This window comes from Centruroides sculpturatus, unplaced genomic scaffold, assembly GCF_000671375.1.
Source record: "Centruroides sculpturatus isolate CEXI.00-Female unplaced genomic scaffold, Cexi_2.0 scaffold350, whole genome shotgun sequence".
NCBI lineage: Eukaryota > Metazoa > Arthropoda > Arachnida > Scorpiones > Buthidae > Centruroides > Centruroides sculpturatus.
The window spans coordinates 353,268-373,603 of record NW_019384643.1 but is presented as its reverse complement, the minus strand read 5'-3'; the positions used below and the strand labels follow the sequence as shown (position 1 = coordinate 373,603).

General features: G+C 31.9%; 2 protein-coding genes and 1 long non-coding RNA gene across 3 annotated transcripts; 2 read left to right on the top strand and 1 right to left on the bottom strand.

Moving 5' to 3' along the window:
• Positions 1 to 1,140: 1,140 nt before the first annotated feature.
• On the top strand, positions 1,141 to 14,086 carry LOC111626062 (urease subunit alpha-like). The gene is made up of 23 exons (XM_023369344.1): positions 1,141 to 1,408; positions 2,463 to 2,597; positions 2,675 to 2,741; positions 2,818 to 2,900; positions 3,030 to 3,128; positions 3,199 to 3,351; positions 7,401 to 7,478; positions 10,508 to 10,587; positions 10,661 to 10,766; positions 10,831 to 10,911; positions 10,979 to 11,065; positions 11,156 to 11,281; positions 11,368 to 11,639; positions 11,706 to 11,755; positions 11,829 to 11,901; positions 11,964 to 12,045; positions 12,648 to 12,892; positions 12,958 to 13,072; positions 13,147 to 13,335; positions 13,403 to 13,502; positions 13,564 to 13,670; positions 13,744 to 13,867; positions 13,946 to 14,086. The coding sequence occupies exons 2-23, from the start codon at positions 2,472 to 2,474 to the stop codon at positions 14,056 to 14,058; spliced, it is 2,556 nt and encodes an 851-aa protein (XP_023225112.1). The 5' UTR covers positions 1,141 to 1,408; positions 2,463 to 2,471; the 3' UTR covers positions 14,059 to 14,086.
• Positions 8,043 to 9,761, top strand: LOC111626063. Its single transcript, XR_002756825.1, has 4 exons — positions 8,043 to 8,310; positions 9,369 to 9,504; positions 9,582 to 9,648; positions 9,724 to 9,761. It is a non-coding gene; the product is annotated as an uncharacterized LOC111626063 (long non-coding RNA).
• Positions 14,070 to 19,992, bottom strand: LOC111626080 (P-selectin-like). Its single transcript, XM_023369363.1, has 14 exons — positions 19,737 to 19,992; positions 19,492 to 19,662; positions 19,229 to 19,423; positions 18,992 to 19,165; positions 18,743 to 18,928; positions 16,219 to 16,242; positions 15,974 to 16,144; positions 15,711 to 15,905; positions 15,474 to 15,647; positions 15,225 to 15,410; positions 14,969 to 15,148; positions 14,719 to 14,898; positions 14,472 to 14,651; positions 14,070 to 14,398 (listed from the first exon to the last, which is right to left on the bottom strand). Exons 2-14 carry the CDS (start codon positions 19,646 to 19,648, stop codon positions 14,148 to 14,150), a joined length of 2,253 nt encoding a protein of 750 aa, XP_023225131.1. The 5' UTR covers positions 19,649 to 19,662; positions 19,737 to 19,992; the 3' UTR covers positions 14,070 to 14,147.
• Between the last annotated feature and the right edge of the window lie 344 nt (positions 19,993 to 20,336).

The following is a 20,336-nucleotide window of genomic DNA, read 5'->3' as shown; positions in this document are numbered from 1 at the left end:
AGACGTTTGGTTCTTATATATTTTTTAAATTACTGCCACAAACGTTTTAAATAACGCTAATGAAATTACAACCGTCTCGTTTCAAAGAAAAACATAAAAATCAAATTTAAATTCGAATTTAAATATTCGATTGACGTAGAAAAGAATCGTTTCTTTAAACGTCGTTCGAAACATCGAATTCAGTTTTCAGCTTTTTTTCCGAACAAGAACATCATCATGAACGATCGTGAAAAGAGAAAACGCGCTCTCACCTCCTCCACGTTAGAGGAAGATCCTTCTCCGATGAAGAAACTGACTCACATCGAGCGAAACCTGTTTCTGTCTTTCATCGACATCTTCAACGACTGCGGCAGAATAGTATTAGACGGCATTCGAAGAAACTTCATAGTAACAGTGAGAACATCTAGGAAAAGATTGAAAGCGAGAAAGATCGGAAGACGACGATCAAAATCAAAAAGGATGGCAGAGAGGAAAGAAAGAGGGCGATCTAAGAGCAGAAAGGGACGAAGTGGAAGGAGATCTCGTAGAAAGGGCAGTCGCGACAGAAAAAAAAAACAGGGAGTCCGTAGAACGTAATCTTCACCAATATCCCGACAACCCAAAACGGAATTGCTAGATTACCGTAATCTAGTGATCAAATATCTCAATCTGCTACTTGCGGCCCAATATTGCAATCCCGAAAACCAGCCGTACTTTATGAGATAAGAGAAAAAAAGAGTAGTCCGTGGGTAAGGTAACACCCCCCCCAAAAAAATGTGTTAATGTAAACGCAAAGCCTTATTTTATGACTCTGTTCCTTCGACACGCAAGCATATGTCATATTGGCGTCATCCTCAATTTTGAGATGGTTTAATTATTAATAAAGAATATTTTAACCGTTATAGAGATGGTCCAGTTTAACATTTTAATGCATTAGAAGTTTGCAATTTGTTGAAGAATTTCTACTCGAGAATTCGAATTAAAAAAATTTTTCTGTATAGAATTATAAATCAAACTAATAACACGAATATATCGTTATCGTTTGAATTAATCTTTTCTGTATATATTTAAATATTTATCTCCACGCTGTAAAAATTATCTGTACATTTAAATTCGTGGAAAATAATTTTTTCTTTTCATTTTATATCCTATTCTAATTAAATGAGTAGTAATAATTTATGTATATATTTTCTTGTTATATACCATTGAAATTATGCAGATCCATTCCAGAAATATAAAAAATTAAATTATTAGTTAATTAATAAAAATAACCTATTATTATGTTGCTACTTACATTTAATTAGACGAGATATTTGATGTACATTCGAAAATTTATTACTATTATCCATAGTGAGAGATGACTTTGATAATTCACAATTGATAAACTGGTGACGGTTTGTTTATCATTTGAATTCTTGTTCTCAAAGGGGTGAGTTCGTTATTTTATTATACCTTAAACGGATATTATTATTATATGAAAATACCTATTTTGTTCTTTTTAATTTATACCAAACTCTAATATAGTTTTTAAATTATCGCGTTAACATGAAAGTTTCTTCTGTAATTATTTGGTTGACATTATGTTCACATATCTGTATTTTGTATGATGATTTTAGAATTGATAATACAGTGGGTGATCGGTTAACGAACATAATACGTTCCAAGACTTTGTTCGCTATCCGAATTGTTCGTTAACCGATTATCGATTTACCATTTGTTTTTATGGGAATTTAATTAATTCGTTCTGGAATTTAATTAATTCCCCAAAAATAAAAAAATATATACTTTCTTACTACGTTTATTCATGTGTAATAATAAAACTACATATACTGTATACATGGTCTTGCATTTTTATTAGTCATTTTTTCCGTTTATGGGGGTTAAAGAAGCTGTCCTATGTCAATTGCTTTTCTGTCTTCACGATTTTTCAGAAGTAATTAATAGCATTGTAATTGTAGAGATCCCTAGGCCTATTAACCTCAACCTGGTTTGGATCCATTTTAAGACCGCTGTTCCGACACTTCTTCAAAAGATCTTTAATAGCAGATATCGGCATAAATCCGCATTTTCAGAAGAAAACGTAAAAGAATTGTTTCTGTCAGAAATATAAAAGGCTGGAATTACAAGGGAGAGTTTCAAAGTTCGGGGGAATACTATCCGATCAGTATATACTGATCCGAAAAGTTTCGAATTGTTGCATGAAGAGAAAGGAAGACCAATCGGTATTCGTTATTTTACGTCGCTTCTTCTTGTGTTTGTTCAGGGAAGTGTTCGTTATCCGAACATGTGTTCGTTGTCCGATCATAAAAATCTTTCGCGAAAGTGTTCGTTATCCGATTTGTTCGTTAACCGATCACCCACTGTATAAAGTTATTTATATAACTTTATGGCCCTTTATATATACTGTTAATTAATTGATAATTAAATCTAGCTTTAATGAAATCAGTTATTCTATTTTCATAAAATATTATTTTAAATTTTAGTTTTAAAAGATGAGACTTTCTCCTAGAGAAAGAGATGGTCTTTTATTGCATCAGGCAGGATTTGTGGCACAGAAAAGATTGGCTAGAGGATTGAGATTAAATCACCCGGAAGTTATAGCATTAATTTCATCACAGGTTAATTAATTTTTAATTAATCTGGCTAATTTTCTAATTTTTCCATCTTAATTGTTGTTTTATTTTTAAATCGACAGATACAAGAATTAATTAGAGATGGATTAAGTGTTTCGGAATTAATGAACTTGGGAAAGCAGATGCTGGGTATAATCTACGCAAACATTAATTTATATTTACCGATAAACAGTGATTACATTTAAAATTATTTCGTACAATTTAGGATTTAGACAGGTAATGCCTGGAATATCTGAAATGATTCCCGAAATTCAGGTTGAAGGTACCTTTCCCGATGGAACGAAACTTGTGAGCGACTTCTTCTATATCTATCATCTTCGCTATTAAATACACAAACCCAATTGACTTATATCATTAATTAATGATGATTCCAACGATAGTGATGCTACACTAAAATATTTTAAATCTGAATTACAGGTGACAATTCACGAACCTATTTGTCGTCGAGATGGCGATTTACATCTTGCGCTTCAAGGAAGTTTCCTTCCTGTACCCGATCTTCATCTGTTTAATAAGGTAACGATGTAATTCCGAATTTTTGTTCTTAATTAAATTGTTTGAAAGTTTATTTATACTTAATATTTAGAGCGAAAAGAAAGAAGAATATGATCCTTCCATCAATAAAATTCTAGACACTTCTCCTGGAAAATTTCTTCTGGAAAGCAAACCAGTTGAAATGAATGTTGGAAGGAAAACCATTCTGTTAAAGGTTTCTAGTATATGCGACAGACCAATTCAAGTAAAAAGAATTTTTCAATTATAAAATAAACGGTTTTAACTTTATAAATAGGTAAATATACGCGATTGCTCTTTGATCCATTGGTAGATTGGCAGCCATTATAACTTCATAGAAGCCAACAAACATCTTATTTTTGACCGTAGATTGTCTTATGGAATGAGATTNCTGGTTTGACATTGAAATCCATGAGTAATATAAAATCGGAGAGAGGGATAAAAATATCAAATATTTTAATGGGTTTTTTTAACTCCCGTCAACTATACAGAACTATCTTAAAAACATACCAGTAAATTCTTAACGGTTGGGAAAAGTTATAAATCTACTCGTTGTTCACGTAATCGGCCAAATATCTAGCGGGCGGGCGGCTAACAGCCCGGAACTGGTCCCGGATAGAATTGGAAGCGTTATATGTGTAGCTTCAACCCGAGGTCGTAGACTTCCACCGGCTAAACCGGGTGAGGTTGGTGCTCTGTAAATCGCGTGCGCAAANCTGGTTTGACATTGAAATCCATGAGTAATATAAAATCGGAGAGAGGGATAAAAATATCAAATATTTTAATGGGTTTTTTTAACTCCCGTCAACTATACAGAACTATCTTAAAAACATACCAGTAAATTCTTAACGGTTGGGAAAAGTTATAAATCTACTCATTGTTCACGTAATCGGCCAAATATCTAGCGGGCGGGTGGCTAACAGCCCGGAACTGGTCCCGGATAGAATTGGAAGCGTTATATGTGTAGCTTCAACCCGAGGTCGTAGACTTCCACCGGCTAATCCAGGTGAGGTTGGTGCTCTGTAAATCGCGTGCGCAAATCTGGCTTTTTGGAATTGACAATACAGAGATTCCACTCGCCACTAATATTCCAATATACAATAGCAATCTTATTATTATTTTTTTTTTCACGTGTAGTATAGAAATTTGTAATAAGATACATAATGTGGTTATAATAAAATATTGTGCGATTATTTTCTTATATTTAAAATTAATATGTGTTTGTTTTTTTATAAAATACAAGGGAAGCGGCGCTTCCACCGCTTCTAATGACGGCACGCCACTGTATGTTAGACTGATGGGGCTTCCTGTATAATAATTTACACAACATAGAATCTGTAATCAAACTTATTATAATAAAAATATGATTTTTTAATTTACATGATAAACTAAATTAAATACCTTATTTTACTAAAATTTTTCTACAAATTTAATATATTAAAGTATAAAAAAAGTGCATAAAATTAACTTGTTTTGTAAAGATATGCCAATTTCCTATTATAAAAAGTTGACTGTAATTATTTTAACGTTTAAAAATTCATAGAAACTTTATTTTATTATTATATAATATTAATTAAAATAAGTATTGCAGTGGAAGATTATGCAAGAATTGTTCAGCTTTGTTTTAAAAAACAAAAAACATTTTTATTAAAAACGCAGAAAACGCTGCTTAGAAAAGAATTTCAATGGTAAAGAGTGATCTAGAAGTAAGACATTTTATTTATTTTTATAATAAAATAAATTTTCATTATCGATTATCAGAATTTATTAGATTTACTTTAGATTATTTTAATTAAAATAATAATTATAATAATTAATTTTGGAAAAATATTATTCAAGATGAAGTAAAGTAAGTACTGAAACATGCCATAAATTATTTTGGTTAATAAATGAATTAAATAGAACAATATTTTATATATTATAAGGAGAAAATGTTTACTGAATTAAATTATTTGAATATTGTGAAAATGTTAGATAGAAAAATATAAATAAATGATATATTTATAATATTGCGAAATGTTCTTGTTAAAGACATGTTTACGCTCGAATGAAGTTCAATGTAAGCTTAAAATCTAGGTCACCAGTAGAAATTTATTATAAATTTTATTCTATTTTTATAAAAAGACTATTGACAAGTTTCTTATTTGAACGAATTTTCATACATTAAAAATATCAATTTCAGAAATTCTTTATTTAAATAAGGGTAAAATGTTTTTAAAAGTTGCTTCATAAGAATACTTATTATATTTAATAAGTTTTATTTAAAATGAGACAGATATTTTAGATTATTTCTTTATAAAATTGATATCCAAAGAAAATGGATTGTAAATTTTATTTCATTTTTAATTAAATTTGGTGTATTGCTTTAAATTTTAAAATTTATTATGACATATTTTTCTTAGTTACAATTACATTACATTTTAAAACTATTTTTAATTGGAGAACTGATTCATTTTCCTGTACTAATTCTAATGTGTTGCAGCAATATACTGAGTGGTTATAATTAAACAGAAGGTGTTTAGAACTATTTATAGAAATAATGGGCAGGATTTGGTGTACCAGGTCTATTAGTTTCTAACCGTGATATTTCGATTCAAATAAAGTTTAGTTCCAAAATTTTCCGAAAGTGAAAATTTGGCGCTAATATTGTTGCAGTTTGCATAGTAGATACGTTGTCAGACATTCAAGCAATGCAGAGAACTTGAGAGACAAAGTTCTGCGATTTTATTGCAATTTAGTTACGGCGATTACAGATTTCGTGAGTTGTAACTTCCCATAACCTACGATGTCACGTGGTAATTTTACACATTGTCAAATTGAACACATGGAAATGTCAGGTTTCCAATAAGTCAGAATAGCGGTTTTACTTTACGTGCCCTCCATCATCTCCATTCTAACACATGCATTTAATGAACAGCAACACACAACGGCGGAACGTAACTGACATTGGGTGCAGCGGAAATCACGTGTAGCGAAATTCTCTTAAGACAACTATTAGGGGCAGTCAAATGAAAACGAGACAGACTATATAAGTGTGGCACGGAAGTTGGTAATGCAGGTAGGTGCGTATATAGAAGTGTTCTCTATTGGGAATCAGGAAGGAACATCGTGAATGTTCACCGCTGTGCCATTTGTCTGTTAGACGTGCTCTAAGTGAGGTCGGCGAGTCGTGTGTGCGTCCAACATCACTATGGAGGTCCGCTGCTTGTTGACTCTCTGGAACACGGTGCCACAATTAATGCACAGCGGTACATAGAAACTTTGCAAAAATTGAAGCGTGTCATCAAATCCAAACACCCAGGAACGTTGACAGACAGCATTATTCTGTTTCAGGATAATGCCCACCCACATGTTACCAAGGTTGTTTTGACTACGCTGCAGAAGTTTCGCTGGGAACTTCTGCAGCATAGTCCATACACATTCTCCATACAGTCCCGATTTCTCCCCGTGCGATTTCCATATTTTTGGAGCCCCGAAGAAAGACATTCGTGGCCGTCAATTTGCTTCGGACTAAAAGGTGCACGTCTGGGTACAATCGTGGTTCCGTAGGCAACCTAAAACATTTTTCTATGAAGGCATTGACCGTCTTGTCTCACAGTGGGATAAATGTATTAACAGTTATGGCAATTACTTTTGAAATAATAAACAGTTTACTTACTTTTTTCCATCTGTCTCGTTTTCATTTGACTGCCCCCAATAATTTGGGAAAATTGCCCCGATAATCATGGCTCTTCAAGTATTCTCATAACTAAAATTCACAAGGGGTTAACATGTCAATAAAGTGCACGTTACACGAACTGCAACTAGGATATAGGAAGTTTTGGGTGAAGTAATGTCAGCAGGATAATAAAGAGGAAAAATAAGCAACGCCACAGAAAAAGGCTTCGAGCTTTACTTTGTGCCTTAAAATCGTTGCACATACATTAATTTGACTGAATGTTAGAGCATTTTTAGTAATATTAGTGAAGGAACGTCAACGTACAAATTAAAGCTCGAAGACCAAGATTTTTAATTGAAGGTTTTACTTGTGGGATGTAAATTTCTTTTGAAATTTAATTATAAAGTTAGAAAACGAAAGTAAGCCAAACACTTGTGTTTGAAATTATACTTCGCGCATCAATTGAAATCATNGTTGGAAGGAAAATCATTCTGTTAAAGGTTTCTAGTATATGCGACAGACCAATTCAAGTAAAAAGAATTTTTCAATTATAAAATAAACGGTTTTAACTTTATAAATAGGTAAATATACGCGATTGCTCTTTGATCCATTGGTAGATTGGCAGCCATTATAACTTCATAGAAGCCAACAAACATCTTATTTTTGACCGTAGATTGTCTTATGGAATGAGATTGGTAATGTATTTAGGATTTAAATTCCGATTTTAGAATGCAATTTACATATTTAATGTAAGAAAATAATGAAATCATTGATAGAATAAACCATCGGGAACATCGATTAGGTTCGAACCGGGAGAAACTAAAATTGCGAATTAATGATAATTTTATTAATTTAACTATAAATGAGATAACACCAGTTAAAAATTGAATATTTTTTTTTTTTATTTTTTCTTTTGAAAATTCAATGTGAGAAAGTGTACTAAAATTATTTAAAACAAACCAATTAAATATATGTTCAGATAGCCCTATAGATTTGTAAGTAGAGATGGTCCAGTTTAACATTTTAATGCATTAGAAGTTTGCAATTTGTTGAAGAATTTCTACTCGAGAATTCGAATTAAAAATATTTTTCTGTATAGAATTATAAATCAAACTAATAACATGAATATATCGTTATCGTTTGAATTAATCTTTTCTGTATATATTTAAATATTTATCTCCACGCTGTAAAAATTATCTGTACATTTAAATTCGTGGAAAATAATTTTTTCTTTTCATTTTATATCCTATTCTAATTAAATGAGTAGTAATAATTTATGTATATATTTTCTTGTTATATACCATTGAAATTATGCAGATCCATTCCAGAAATATAAAAAATTAAATTATTAGTTAATTAATAAAAATAACCTATTATTATGTTGCTACTTACATTTAATTAGACGAGATATTTGATGTACATTCGAAAATTTATTACTATTATCCATAGTGAGAGATGACTTTGATAATTCACAATTGATAAACTGGTGACGGTTTGTTTATCATTTGAATTCTTGTTCTCAAAGGGGTGAGTTTGTTATTTTATTATATTTTAAACGGATATATTATTATATGAAAATACCCATTTTTGTTCTTTTTAATTTATACCAAACTCTAATATAGTTTTTAAATTATCGCGTTAACATGAAAGTTTCTTCTGTAATTATTTGGTTGACATTATGTTCACATATCTGTATTTTGTATGATGATTTTAGAATTGATAATACAGTGGGTGATCGGTTAACGAACATAATACGTTCCAAGACTTTGTTCGCTATCCGAATTGTTCGTTAACCGATTATCGATTTACCATTTGTTTTTATGGGAATTTAATTAATTCGTTCTGGAATTTAATTAATTCCCCAAAAATAAAAAAATATATACTTTCTTACTACGTTTATTCATGTGTAATAATAAAACTACATATACTGTATACATGGTCTTGCATTTTTATTAGTCATTTTTTCCGTTTATGGGGGTTAAAGAAGCTGTCCTATGTCAATTGCTTTTCTGTCTTCACGATTTTTCAGAAGTAATTAATAGCATTGTAATTGTAGAGATCCCTAGGCCTATTAACCTCAACCTGGTTTGGATCCATTTTAAGACCGCTGTTCCGACACTTCTTCAAAAGATCTTTAATAGCAGATATCGGCATAAATCCGCATTTTCAGAAGAAAACGTAAAAGAATTGTTTCTGTCAGAAATATAAAAGGCTGGAATTACAAGGGAGAGTTTCAAAGTTCGGGGGAATACTATCCGATCAGTATATACTGATCCGAAAAGTTTCGAATTGTTGCATGAAGAGAAAGGAAGACCAATCGGTATTCGTTATTTTACGTCGCTTCTTCTTGTGTTTGTTCAGGGAAGTGTTCGTTATCCGAACATGTGTTCGTTGTCCGATCATAAAAATCTTTCGCGAAAGTGTTCGTTATCCGATTTGTTCGTTAACCGATCACCCACTGTATAAAGTTATTTATATAACTTTATGGCCCTTTATATATACTGTTAATTAATTGATAATTAAATCTAGCTTTAATGAAATCAGTTATTTATTCTATTTTCATAAAATATTATTTTAAATTTTAGTTTTAAAAGATGAGACTTTCTCCTAGAGAAAGAGATGGTCTTTTATTGCATCAGGCAGGATTTGTGGCACAGAAAAGATTGGCTAGAGGATTGAGATTAAACCACCCGGAAGTTATAGCGTTAATTTTCATCACAGGTTAATTAATTTTAAATTAATCTGACTAACTTTCTAATTTTTCCATCTTAATTGTTGTTTTATTTTTAAACCGACAGATACAAGAATTAATTAGAGATGGATTAAGTGTTTCGGAATTAATGAACTTGGGAAAGCAGATGCTGGGTATAATCTACGCAAACATTAATTTATATTTACCGATAAACAGTGATTACATTTAAAATTATTTCTACAATTTAGGATTTAGACAGGTAATGCCTGGAATATCTGAAATGATTCCAAAGCTTTTTTTTCAGTTTACAGCAGTATTTATTACACAAAATTTAAGTAAAGCTTAACATGCCGATCTTGCCCCGATCTCCCCTAAATATACAAACCCAATTAACTTATATTGTTAAAGATGATTCCAACGATAGTGATGATGGATACACTAAAATATTTTTAATCTGAATTACAGGTGACAATTCACGAACCTATTTGTCGTCGAGATGGCGATTTACATCTTGCGCTTCAAGGAAGTTTCCTTCCTGTACCTGATTCTCACCTGTTTAATAAGGTAACGATGTAATTCCGAATTTCTGTTTTTAATTAAACTGTTTGAAAGTTCATTTATACTTAATATTTAGGGCGAAAAGAAAGAAGAATATGATCCTTCCATCAATAAAATTCTAGACACTTCTCCTGGGAAATTTCTTCTGGAAAGCAAACCAGTTGAAATGAATGTTGGAAGGAAAATCATTCTGTTAAAGGTTTCTAGTATATGCGACAGACCAATTCAAGTAAAAAGAATTTTCAATTATAAAATAAACGGTTTTAACTTTATAAATAGGTAAATATACGCGATTATTCTTTGATCCATTGGTAGATCGGCAGCCATTATAACTTCATAGAAGCCAACAAACATCTTATTTTTGACCGTAGATTGTCTTATGGAATGAGATTGGTAATGTATTTAGGATTGAAATTCGGATTTTAGAATGCAATTTACATATTTAATGTAAGATAATAATGAAATCATCGATAGAATAAACCATCGGGAACAGCGATTAGGTTCGAACCGGGAGAAACTAAAATCGTCCCACTTGTAGAAATTGGAGGAAGAAGGTATAATTACGATCCACCTAATTGATATTTGACAATAAATTGTTAATTATTTAATTATCTTTAATGTTTACAGAATAATAAGAGGAGGAAATGATCTTTGCAACGGGCCTGTTGACACTAAATTTCTTCCCGACATCATGAAACGAATTAAAGAGAGAGGTTTTAGACACGAAGAACAGGTAGATTTTTGTATATTAATTTATGTAATTACACAAATTTCGTGTTTACAGTTATTAATTTTAGAGTGAACAACAACCGTCAGGTATATGCACTGTGCCTCGATTACAATATGCTATGACTTATGGACCCACTGTGGGAGACAAAGTAAAAATTATTTTGCCAATAAGTTTTCATTTATTTATTTATCATTAAGGTTGTTCTTTATTCTTAGGTGAGACTTGGTGATACTTGTTTAGTGATCGAAGTTACCGAAGATTTGACATATTATGGAGATGAATGCAAATTTGGTGCAGGAAAAGTTAGTACTTATGTGTTTGAATTAAATAGATTTAAGCTTATTGTCTTTATAAACTTTCTCTAAATAAATTAAATATTTTGTTCTTTTTAGGTATTACGAGAGGGAATGGGTCAAGAACCGAACGTAATGTCCGAACAATATTTAGATTGTGTCATTACAAATGCTTTAATCTTAGATGCCGTCACCGGAATTATTAAAGCGGATGTGGGAATTAAAGTGATGAAAATATCAATTTTTATATCCTTTTTAAAAAATTATTTCTTCGATTCATTCTTAAACTTTCTAATTTTTTTCAAACGTAGAATGGAAGAATTTCTGGTATCGGCAAAGCGGGAAATCCCGATATTATGGACAAAGTAGATCCAAACATGAGTGTCGGTGTGGGAACGGAAGCAATATCGGGAGAAGGTCTCATTCTAACTGCCGGAGGAATTGATTCGCACGTGCATTTCATTTGTCCACAGTTAATACCAGAAGCTTTTGCTTCGGGAGTGACTACTCTGTTGGGTGGGGGCACTGGACCGGCTACCGGTACATGCGCCACAACTTGCACACCCGGTCCAAATAATATAAAGTTGGTTTTAAAATATATGGAATAACGAAGTGTATACTTTTTCATTAATGCAAAAATGTTTTACAGGTTTATGATTCAAAGCACAGACAAATTTCCTTTAAATTTTGGTTTTACTGGTTTGTTTTTCTTTAAATAATAATAATGGTTATTAGATGTACATTCTAAGGGTAAACATTTTTTTTATTTCAGGCAAAGGAAACACATCGTGTGTTGAAGATTATGCGATGGAATTAGAAGAACAAGTAGCAGCTGGTGCAATTGGGTAAGTTTTAGAGTTTGATTTTAATTTTCGATTTTCATATAATATCCTATACGTTTTTTAAGCTTAAAACTGCATGAAGATTGGGGCACTACGCCTTCGGCCATTGATGCTTGTCTTCGAGTTGCCGATGAATGTGACATTCAAGTAAGCTTAAATTTGTAATTCATTTATTACTTTTAGTATTACAAATTACTAGATCCTTGTAAAAAATTGCGAATTAATTTAACTATAAATGAGATAACACCAGTTAAAAATTGAATATTTTATCTTTTGAAAATTCAATGTGAGAAAGTGTACTAAAATTATTTAAAACAAACCAATTAAATATATGTTCAGATAGTCCTATAGATTTGTAAGTTTCTGGTAATACAAATAATGTAAAACACAATGATCTTACTTTAAACAATGGAGTTTCTTTTATCCATTATGAAAGTATTTGGAGTATTTTAGAATATCACATGGAATCGACTTAAATGTTGAAATGTGAAGTTTTCTATTTAAAAATGTAGAATTTGAACCTATTAATATACACGTAACCTATTTTAAATCAGTGTTTTTACTGTAAACAGTTATTTTCGCGTATATTACAACATTTTCAAATGTGTTTTGAGTTTTCTAGTGTATTCAAATTTTCATTATGTTTAATTGAAATGCACATCTGCCCTAGAATAAATTTAATAATCTTTTCTGTTTGTGAAAATTTGTATTTAAGATATAAACTACTCAAGAAAATTTTTCCTGTTTAGGTCATGATTCACACGGATACGTTAAATGAATCTTCGTGTGTGGAAGAAACGATCGAAGCGATCGATCATAGAACAATCCATTCGTATCACAGTGAAGGAGCGGGTGGCGGACACGCTCCTGATATACTTAAAATCTGTAGCGAACCAAACGTTCTTCCTTCCTCTACAAATCCTACCCGTCCCTACACTACCAATACTCTGGACGAACATTTAGATATGTTGATGGTTTGCCACCATCTAAATAAGTAAGAATTTCAATAAATTTGTCACGAGTATTTGTTTTCGTTAGATAAATCAAGTGTTATAATAGGGAATTGAAGGAAGATGTTGCTTTCGCGGAATCTCGTATCCGAGCCGAAACTATTGCTGCAGAAGACATTTTACACGATATTGGAGCCATAAGTATGATGTCTTCGGATTCTCAAGTACGGCATATTAATTGCAACGAAATTATTTTTAATTTTGTACCACGAAACAAATTAGATAATTCTATTTTTAGGCAATGGGCCGTATTGGAGAAATGATTACACGCACTTGGCAGACTGCGGATAAGATGAAAAAGCAATTCGGTCCTCTTCCGGAAGAAGTTGGCGATAACGATAATTTCCGAGCTAAAAGATACGTTGCAAAATATACCATTAATCCCGCCATCGCTCATGGAATTCAAAATTATATTGGTTCAATAGAAGTAAATGTATTAAAAAAAAAAATTGAAAAATTACTAACCACCATATAAACAATGTTTATATTTTTAGGTTGGTAAGTTAGCCGATTTGGTGTTGTGGCATCCGGCATTCTTTGGTGCCAAACCACAGATGGTTATTAAGGGTGGACAAATAGCGTTAGCACAAATAGGTAGTTACATACGCTAATTTAGTTAAATTGTTCTCTAGTTATAACTAAAATTTGCTTTCAGGATTAGCAAACGCATCTATTCCTACTCCGGAACCTGTAATCCAACGGAAAATGTTTGGATCCTACGGCAAATCCGTTGGACCAAATTCCATAATATTTGTTTCGAAGGTTGTTATCAGTTTTATTATTAATATTTCCGAAAATAATAATAACTAATAAAACTTTATAACGCATTTTCAAGCTCTCGGTGGAAAGAGGAATTGTTAAAACATACGGTTTGGATAAGGAAATCGCAGCAGTATCTGGCTGTAGAAATCTTACTAAGAAAGACATGATCCTTAATGATAGCTTGCCGAAACTGAGAAGTAAACTTAAAATTTTTACGATACTACTACATATTTTGAAATCACGACATTAAGAATTACATACTTTTTGTATTACAGTTGACCCGGAGACTTACAAAGTGTACATGCTTCGAGAAGATGAAGAATGGCAACATTTAACTTGTTCTTCATTATCGAGATTGCCTCTAACTCAGCGTTACTTTTTAATTTGATCGTGTATATATAAAATCTTTAAATCAAGATTCATTTTGATTTATTAAAAAAATTGATGCAGAGATTTAAATAAATTTACTAAAAAGAATTATCGTTTTCCGAGCCAAATAACCCATAACGGAACAACACGATAAGTTGTTGTCGTCGTTGTTACGTAACGACGTTTACATATTGGTATATTTCCACTCCATTGACCATTGGCCAAACACACCAACGAATTTGATCCGGACTGGATGTATCCTTGATTGCATTTCACAACGCATACTCCTCCCACCTCGTTGTTACAGTTTACTAAATTTGCATTATTAGGGAGCTGAATTATGGGGCATATAGCTCTTCCTTAAAAATATTTTTAAACCGTGTTAGAGTGAATAAAATAAATGTTTTGTGATTGTAAACATAGAATACATACGTTGGCATAACGGAGGAGTGCCAGACCAGATACCGCCAGCTTGACATAATAGATTTTCATTTCCGGATAGAGCAAATCCATTGTTGCATTGAAAATAACACCACTGACCAATTTCTCCCGGGGAACATACTCCGCTTTGAATTCCATTTGCAGGCGCATTCAATGGCGGACAATTCACCTCTAAATTACAGAAATAATATTACATTTCTTAAAATATTTTAAATTCTAAAATGAAAATGCATTATACTTTCACAATAAGGAGGATCCGTTGACCAAATTCCACCGGCTCGACAAACAATACTATTAGGACCTATCAGATTGTAACCGGATTTACAACTGAAGTAACACGACTGACCAACTATTCCAGGACTACACGTTCCGCTTATGATTCCTTCTTCGGTATTTGTAATTGCTGGACAGTTACTAACTAAATAAAACAATAGTTTTTATTTATCAGGCCGATCTTAAAATTTAATGAATGGATAAACTTAATTTACCTTGACAGGTGGGTGGCGCATTTGACCAAGTTCCGTTGGCTTGACATAATAAATTACTACTGCCAGATAAAGTATAACCTTCGTTACATTGGAAGTTACACCATTGATTGGGTTGACCGGGCGAACATATTCCATTGTATTTACCATTTTGAGGAACGGGAAGCGAAGGACAAGCAATAACTAATTTGAAGAAAGTAAAATTTATTTAAAATAAGGCGCACTTTCATCAAAACGAGATAAAAACATTACGTGATACCTTGACACGTCGGTGGTGGCCCCGACCAAGATCCGTTTCTCAAACATAAAATATTGCTTAATCCAATTAATTGATATCCCGCGTTACAAGAAAACTGGCAACTTTCTCCAATAATACCAGGTTGACAAACTCCAGATAACTGTCCTCCATTCAAGCCAGTAATTGATGGACATTGCTCTCCCATGACTACGAAATTAGGAATATTCACTAACCAGGAATGTCAAAACTTGGATTTAGTATTTCACTTACTGCATGCATTACGTGCGCCAGTCCATCTTCCATTAGGAAGGCATCTACGAACGTTGGTGCCACCGACGATATACGGAGGTCGACATCCAATTACACATTGCGCACCCACATTTCTTTTGCATTTATTGACGAAATAACCGTTGTTAGGACTGCGTAGTTTGCGGCAACGAACTCCTGAAATTTTTTTAAATAAATTAAACATTTGGCCCATCCATAATTAATTAATTATATTCTTACTTCTGCATTGTCCCGGATTTACTATCCAAATTGCGTCTTCCCCGTCGACATTGCAAGTGACAGCTCCGTTTCCAACCAGAGCGTAACCTCTTTTACATCTCAATCGGCACTGAGAACCCAAATAATTCGGACAATTTTGAGGTAATTCGGCATGAGGAGGAAGGGTAGGAGTTTGTCTACATACAATTTGTCGATCTAAATTTAAAATAAATCTTGGTATCAGTTTGTGTTTCATAAAAACCAGGAATCTAGAGCTAACGCACCTATGCAAGACGGTGGATTTCCCGACCAAACTCCATCTTGATTGCACTTTAAGATTGAATTTCCGAGTAATTCGTAACCGGGTTGGCATCTTATACGGCAAACGCTTCCAACTGAGTTGTCGCAGGAATCTATCCGACCAAATGTCGGTTGATACATTAATGGACATTGTCCTAGTTTCGAAAAAAGATTAATTAATTTAAAAAAATCATTTTTTACAAGCGAAATGATTCAAAATGTCACTTACCTAGTACAGTGTTCAGAGCTGTACCTATTCATTAAAGAAACATCAATGATTGATTAATATATTTCGTGATTCTGACTACGTTAGTTTAGACATATACAAATTACGTTTTTTTTTCAATGCACAAATTAAATTGATTGCTATTTTAGAAAAATTCAATTGAAATTGTCAAGCAAACAATACAAGAGGAAAAAGCTTTTATTGAAAATCATGAGGACATATGCAAACAGGATGTTGAATTAATTTCTGACTGGAATAAAGATTGATTCAGTCTTTATTGCATCATTTTTTCGAAAAAAGGAGGAAGTTCCGACTAAAATAAATTAATTTTCGGGATAACAACTTCATTGTTTTTTTGATTTCTTAAATAATATTTGGACTATCCTCGGCCTCTCTCATTGCGGCCAATAGCCAGGTAGTGAAGGCCCAAAATATTTGGGATAGACCACCCACGAAAAATTCTTGATGTTGTAGCTTTAGTACTGATGCCGAGTGTTAATCGGTCACGAACACAATTCTGAACGATAAAAGAAAATTATTAAGAACTTTTCAAACTAAGACTACATTCGCATGTAGTGTTTGATAAACAAAAACGGAAAATTTTCTTCAATTTCCCTCTCTCTAACATCGAATGGAAATTTCCATGGATTTTCTTCCAATTCAAGAAAGTAGTCATTTGAAATAGTTAATATATATATATATATTTTTTTTATTAATTAAACATATTGATCAATAGAATACAAAATGAATGCCGCTGTTAAAACGTGTTTCCAGTTAGCGATTTATTTTTATACTTAGATAAATGTTAATGTCGTTGATACACAATTATATATAATAAAAAAATCTGAAGAAAATATATGTTTATTATTATTTTTCTAACAAAAAGCAATTAAGAATATGGTTGACAAGTGCAAGGTTTACCGTTAAATTATGACCCTTTACGTGTCTTGTTCAGATTAATGACAATGGTTAGTCAATTAGCGCGAACAAGACACGCAATGATCCATAAACATTAACATTGAATGATATAAAAATATATTTCCTATTAACCGGCCGATAAATCAGTACTATTAGTATATACTATACAAAATTTTATATTACTTTGAGCTCGGTAAAGATATGATTAACATCAGAATATCTATCTCCGCATTGTGATGAACCGGTATTTAAAAATTATCTAAGTAATATATAAAAATATTCTAAAAGTATTACACCTTAAAACAAATGAAAAATTAATATTCCTTTTAGCTAAAAGTAAAGACAAAAAAATCAAATTTACATAAAAATATTAATTGAATCGAGTTTTCTAATACTTAAATGACAAATTTTGTCACGTAAAATGTATTTAAAATACAAAGTAAACTTTATTCGTCAGAATTAATCAACGTTATATTATAAGAAACGTCAAAAAATTTACCTGTAAGGAAGATGAAGATGAATCGGATGGACGAAATCATTATATACAAGAGAAATGCTGGACAGTTACTAACTAAATAAAACAATAGTTTTTATTTATCAGGCCGATCTTAAAATTTAATGAATGGATAAACTTAATTTNTGTCACGTAAAATGTATTTAAAATACAAAGTAAACTTTATTCGTCAGAATTAATCAACGTTATATTATAAGAAACGTCAAAAAATTTACCTGTAAGGAAGATGAAGAGGATGGGCGAAATCATTGTATACAAGAGAAGTTCGAATTGAATCGTTTATATAGTAGCGTGACAGATACGATAACCAGAATGGAGATTATTTGCAGCGAAAATGAATTACTTCCATGTAAAAACCATGCCATAAAGGCTTTTTCATTGATATGAATTCAGCTGTTCATACAACTTTACAATATATTTTTCTCTCCCTGTTTTTTTGAATTTTTAATCTGTCGTATTTGACATGCAATTGAGGCCATAGTATATCTTCTTCCCATTCTTTGCTTCAGCTTTCAACCCACGTGTAAGAACAATTTCCCTTATATATATTATATTTATTTTTTTTTTTATCTGAAACTGTGTTTGTGTTCCAAATTTCAAACAGAAATGGTGGAAAGTCTGAGCAAAAGCTGTTTTCTCCTGTTTTAATGAACTGAATACTTAAAATGGCTACTATAATAATTTGCCATGACCAAATCTACACATAATAAAAACGTTCTGGAAGATATATTGTTTGTTAATTTGTTCAGAGAATTTTCACTTGTTAGAGTTGAAACTTAAATCAATAAACTGACTAGAATCTTATTTGTCGAAAATATAAATTTTCCAGTAAATGTTTATATAATTTTACAGGTTTCTTGTTGAATTATTATATATATTCTGTAGCATTTAAAATTAACACACATTCTATCAAAATGAAAGTAATTTTTTTGTTGATAGATCATCAAGTTTTCAATTTATTTTAACACAAAATGAAAACTATGATAAACTTTTTTAATCCAAACAGCGAATAAAATTATTAACATGTTAAATTCTTCAATTTATTTAAAATAAGGCGCACTTTCATCAAAACGAGATAAAAACATTACGTGATACCTTGACACGTCGGTGGTGGCCCCGACCAAGATCCGTTTCTCAAACATAAAATATTGCTTAATCCAATTAATTGATATCCCGCGTTACAAGAAAACTGGCAACTTTCTCCAATAATACCAGGTTGACAAACTCCAGATAACTGTCCTCCATTCAAGCCAGTAATTGATGGACATTGCTCTCCCATGACTACGAAATTAGGAATATTCACTAACCAGGAATGTCAAAACTTGGATTTAGTATTTCACTTACTGCATGCATTACGTGCGCCAGTCCATCTTCCATTAGGAAGGCATCTACGAACGTTGGTGCCACCGACGATATACGGAGGTCGACATCCAATTACACATTGCGCACCCACATTTCTTTTGCATTTATTGACGAAATAACCGTTGTTAGGACTGCGTAGTTTGCGGCAACGAACTCCTGAAATTTTTTTAAATAAATTAAACATTTGGCCCATCCATAATTAATTAATTATATTCTTACTTCTGCATTGTCCCGGATTTACTATCCAAATTGCGTCTTCCCCGTCGACATTGCAAGTGACAGCTCCGTTTCCAACCAGAGCGTAACCTCTTTTACATCTCAATCGGCACTGAGAACCCAAATAATTCGGACAATTTTGAGGTAATTCGGCATGAGGAGGAAGGGTAGGAGTTTGTCTACATACAATTTGTCGATCTAAATTTAAAATAAATCTTGGTATCAGTTTGTGTTTCATAAAAACCAGGAATCTAGAGCTAACGCACCTATGCAAGACGGTGGATTTCCCGACCAAACTCCATCTTGATTGCACTTTAAGATTGAATTTCCGAGTAATTCGTAACCGGGTTGGCATCTTATACGGCAAACGCTTCCAACTGAGTTGTCGCAGGAATCTATCCGACCAAATGTCGGTTGATACATTAATGGACATTGTCCTAGTTTCGAAAAAAGATTAATTAATTTAAAAAAATCATTTTTTACAAGCGAAATGATTCAAAATGTCACTTACCTAGTACAGTGTTCAGAGCTGTACCTATTCATTAAAGAAACATCAATGATTGATTAATATATTTCGTGATTCTGACTACGTTAGTTTAGACATATACAAATTACGTTTTTTTTTCAATGCACAAATTAAATTGATTGCTATTTTAGAAAAATTCAATTGAAATTGTCAAGCAAACAATACAAGAGGAAAAAGCTTTTATTGAAAATCATGAGGACATATGCAAACAGGATGTTGAATTAATTTCTGACTGGAATAAAGATTGATTCAGTCTTTATTGCNAACCCTTTGACATATTCCTCTTTTCTTCAGATAGACAAAACCAGCATACATTGTTAGTTTTAGTTAATGTTTCATGTTTAATTCCACTATCCATTATATCACCATAAAACCAAACACATATTTTCCAAATGTTTGAGAATGTTACACATTTATTATAAATAACAAAAATAAAAAAATAAAATTATGTTTTAAATTTCAAAGTACTGTATAACAAGTATTATTAAGATAAAAAACTAAATAATAATTAGGAATAATAAATTTTAATATTTTAGTTATAGATATGATCAACAATAACTTTTCAATAATATGAAAATCAAAGTC

What these genes read in the sequence shown, in the direction of transcription:
- LOC111626080 (XM_023369363.1), bottom strand. Translation starts at nt 19,648, where the DNA reads ATGTATCAACCGACATTTGGTCGGATAGATTCCTGCGACAACTCAGTT. An exon ending in TGCGCCACCCACCTGTCAAG is followed by an intron (nt 14,899 to 14,968) that starts GTAAATTAAGTT and finishes TGTTTTATTTAG; the next exon opens with TTAGTAACTGTCCAGCAATT. An exon ending in CACTCCTCCGTTATGCCAAC is followed by an intron (nt 14,399 to 14,471) that starts GTATGTATTCTA and finishes AATATTTTTAAG; the next exon opens with GAAGAGCTATATGCCCCATA.
- LOC111626062 (XM_023369344.1), top strand. Translation starts at nt 2,472, where the DNA reads ATGAGACTTTCTCCTAGAGAAAGAGATGGTCTTTTATTGCATCAGGCA. An exon ending in TTTAAATTTTGGTTTTACTG is followed by an intron (nt 11,756 to 11,828) that starts GTTTGTTTTTCT and finishes TTTTTATTTCAG; the next exon opens with GCAAAGGAAACACATCGTGT. An exon ending in CCGATGAATGTGACATTCAA is followed by an intron (nt 12,046 to 12,647) that starts GTAAGCTTAAAT and finishes TTTCCTGTTTAG; the next exon opens with GTCATGATTCACACGGATAC.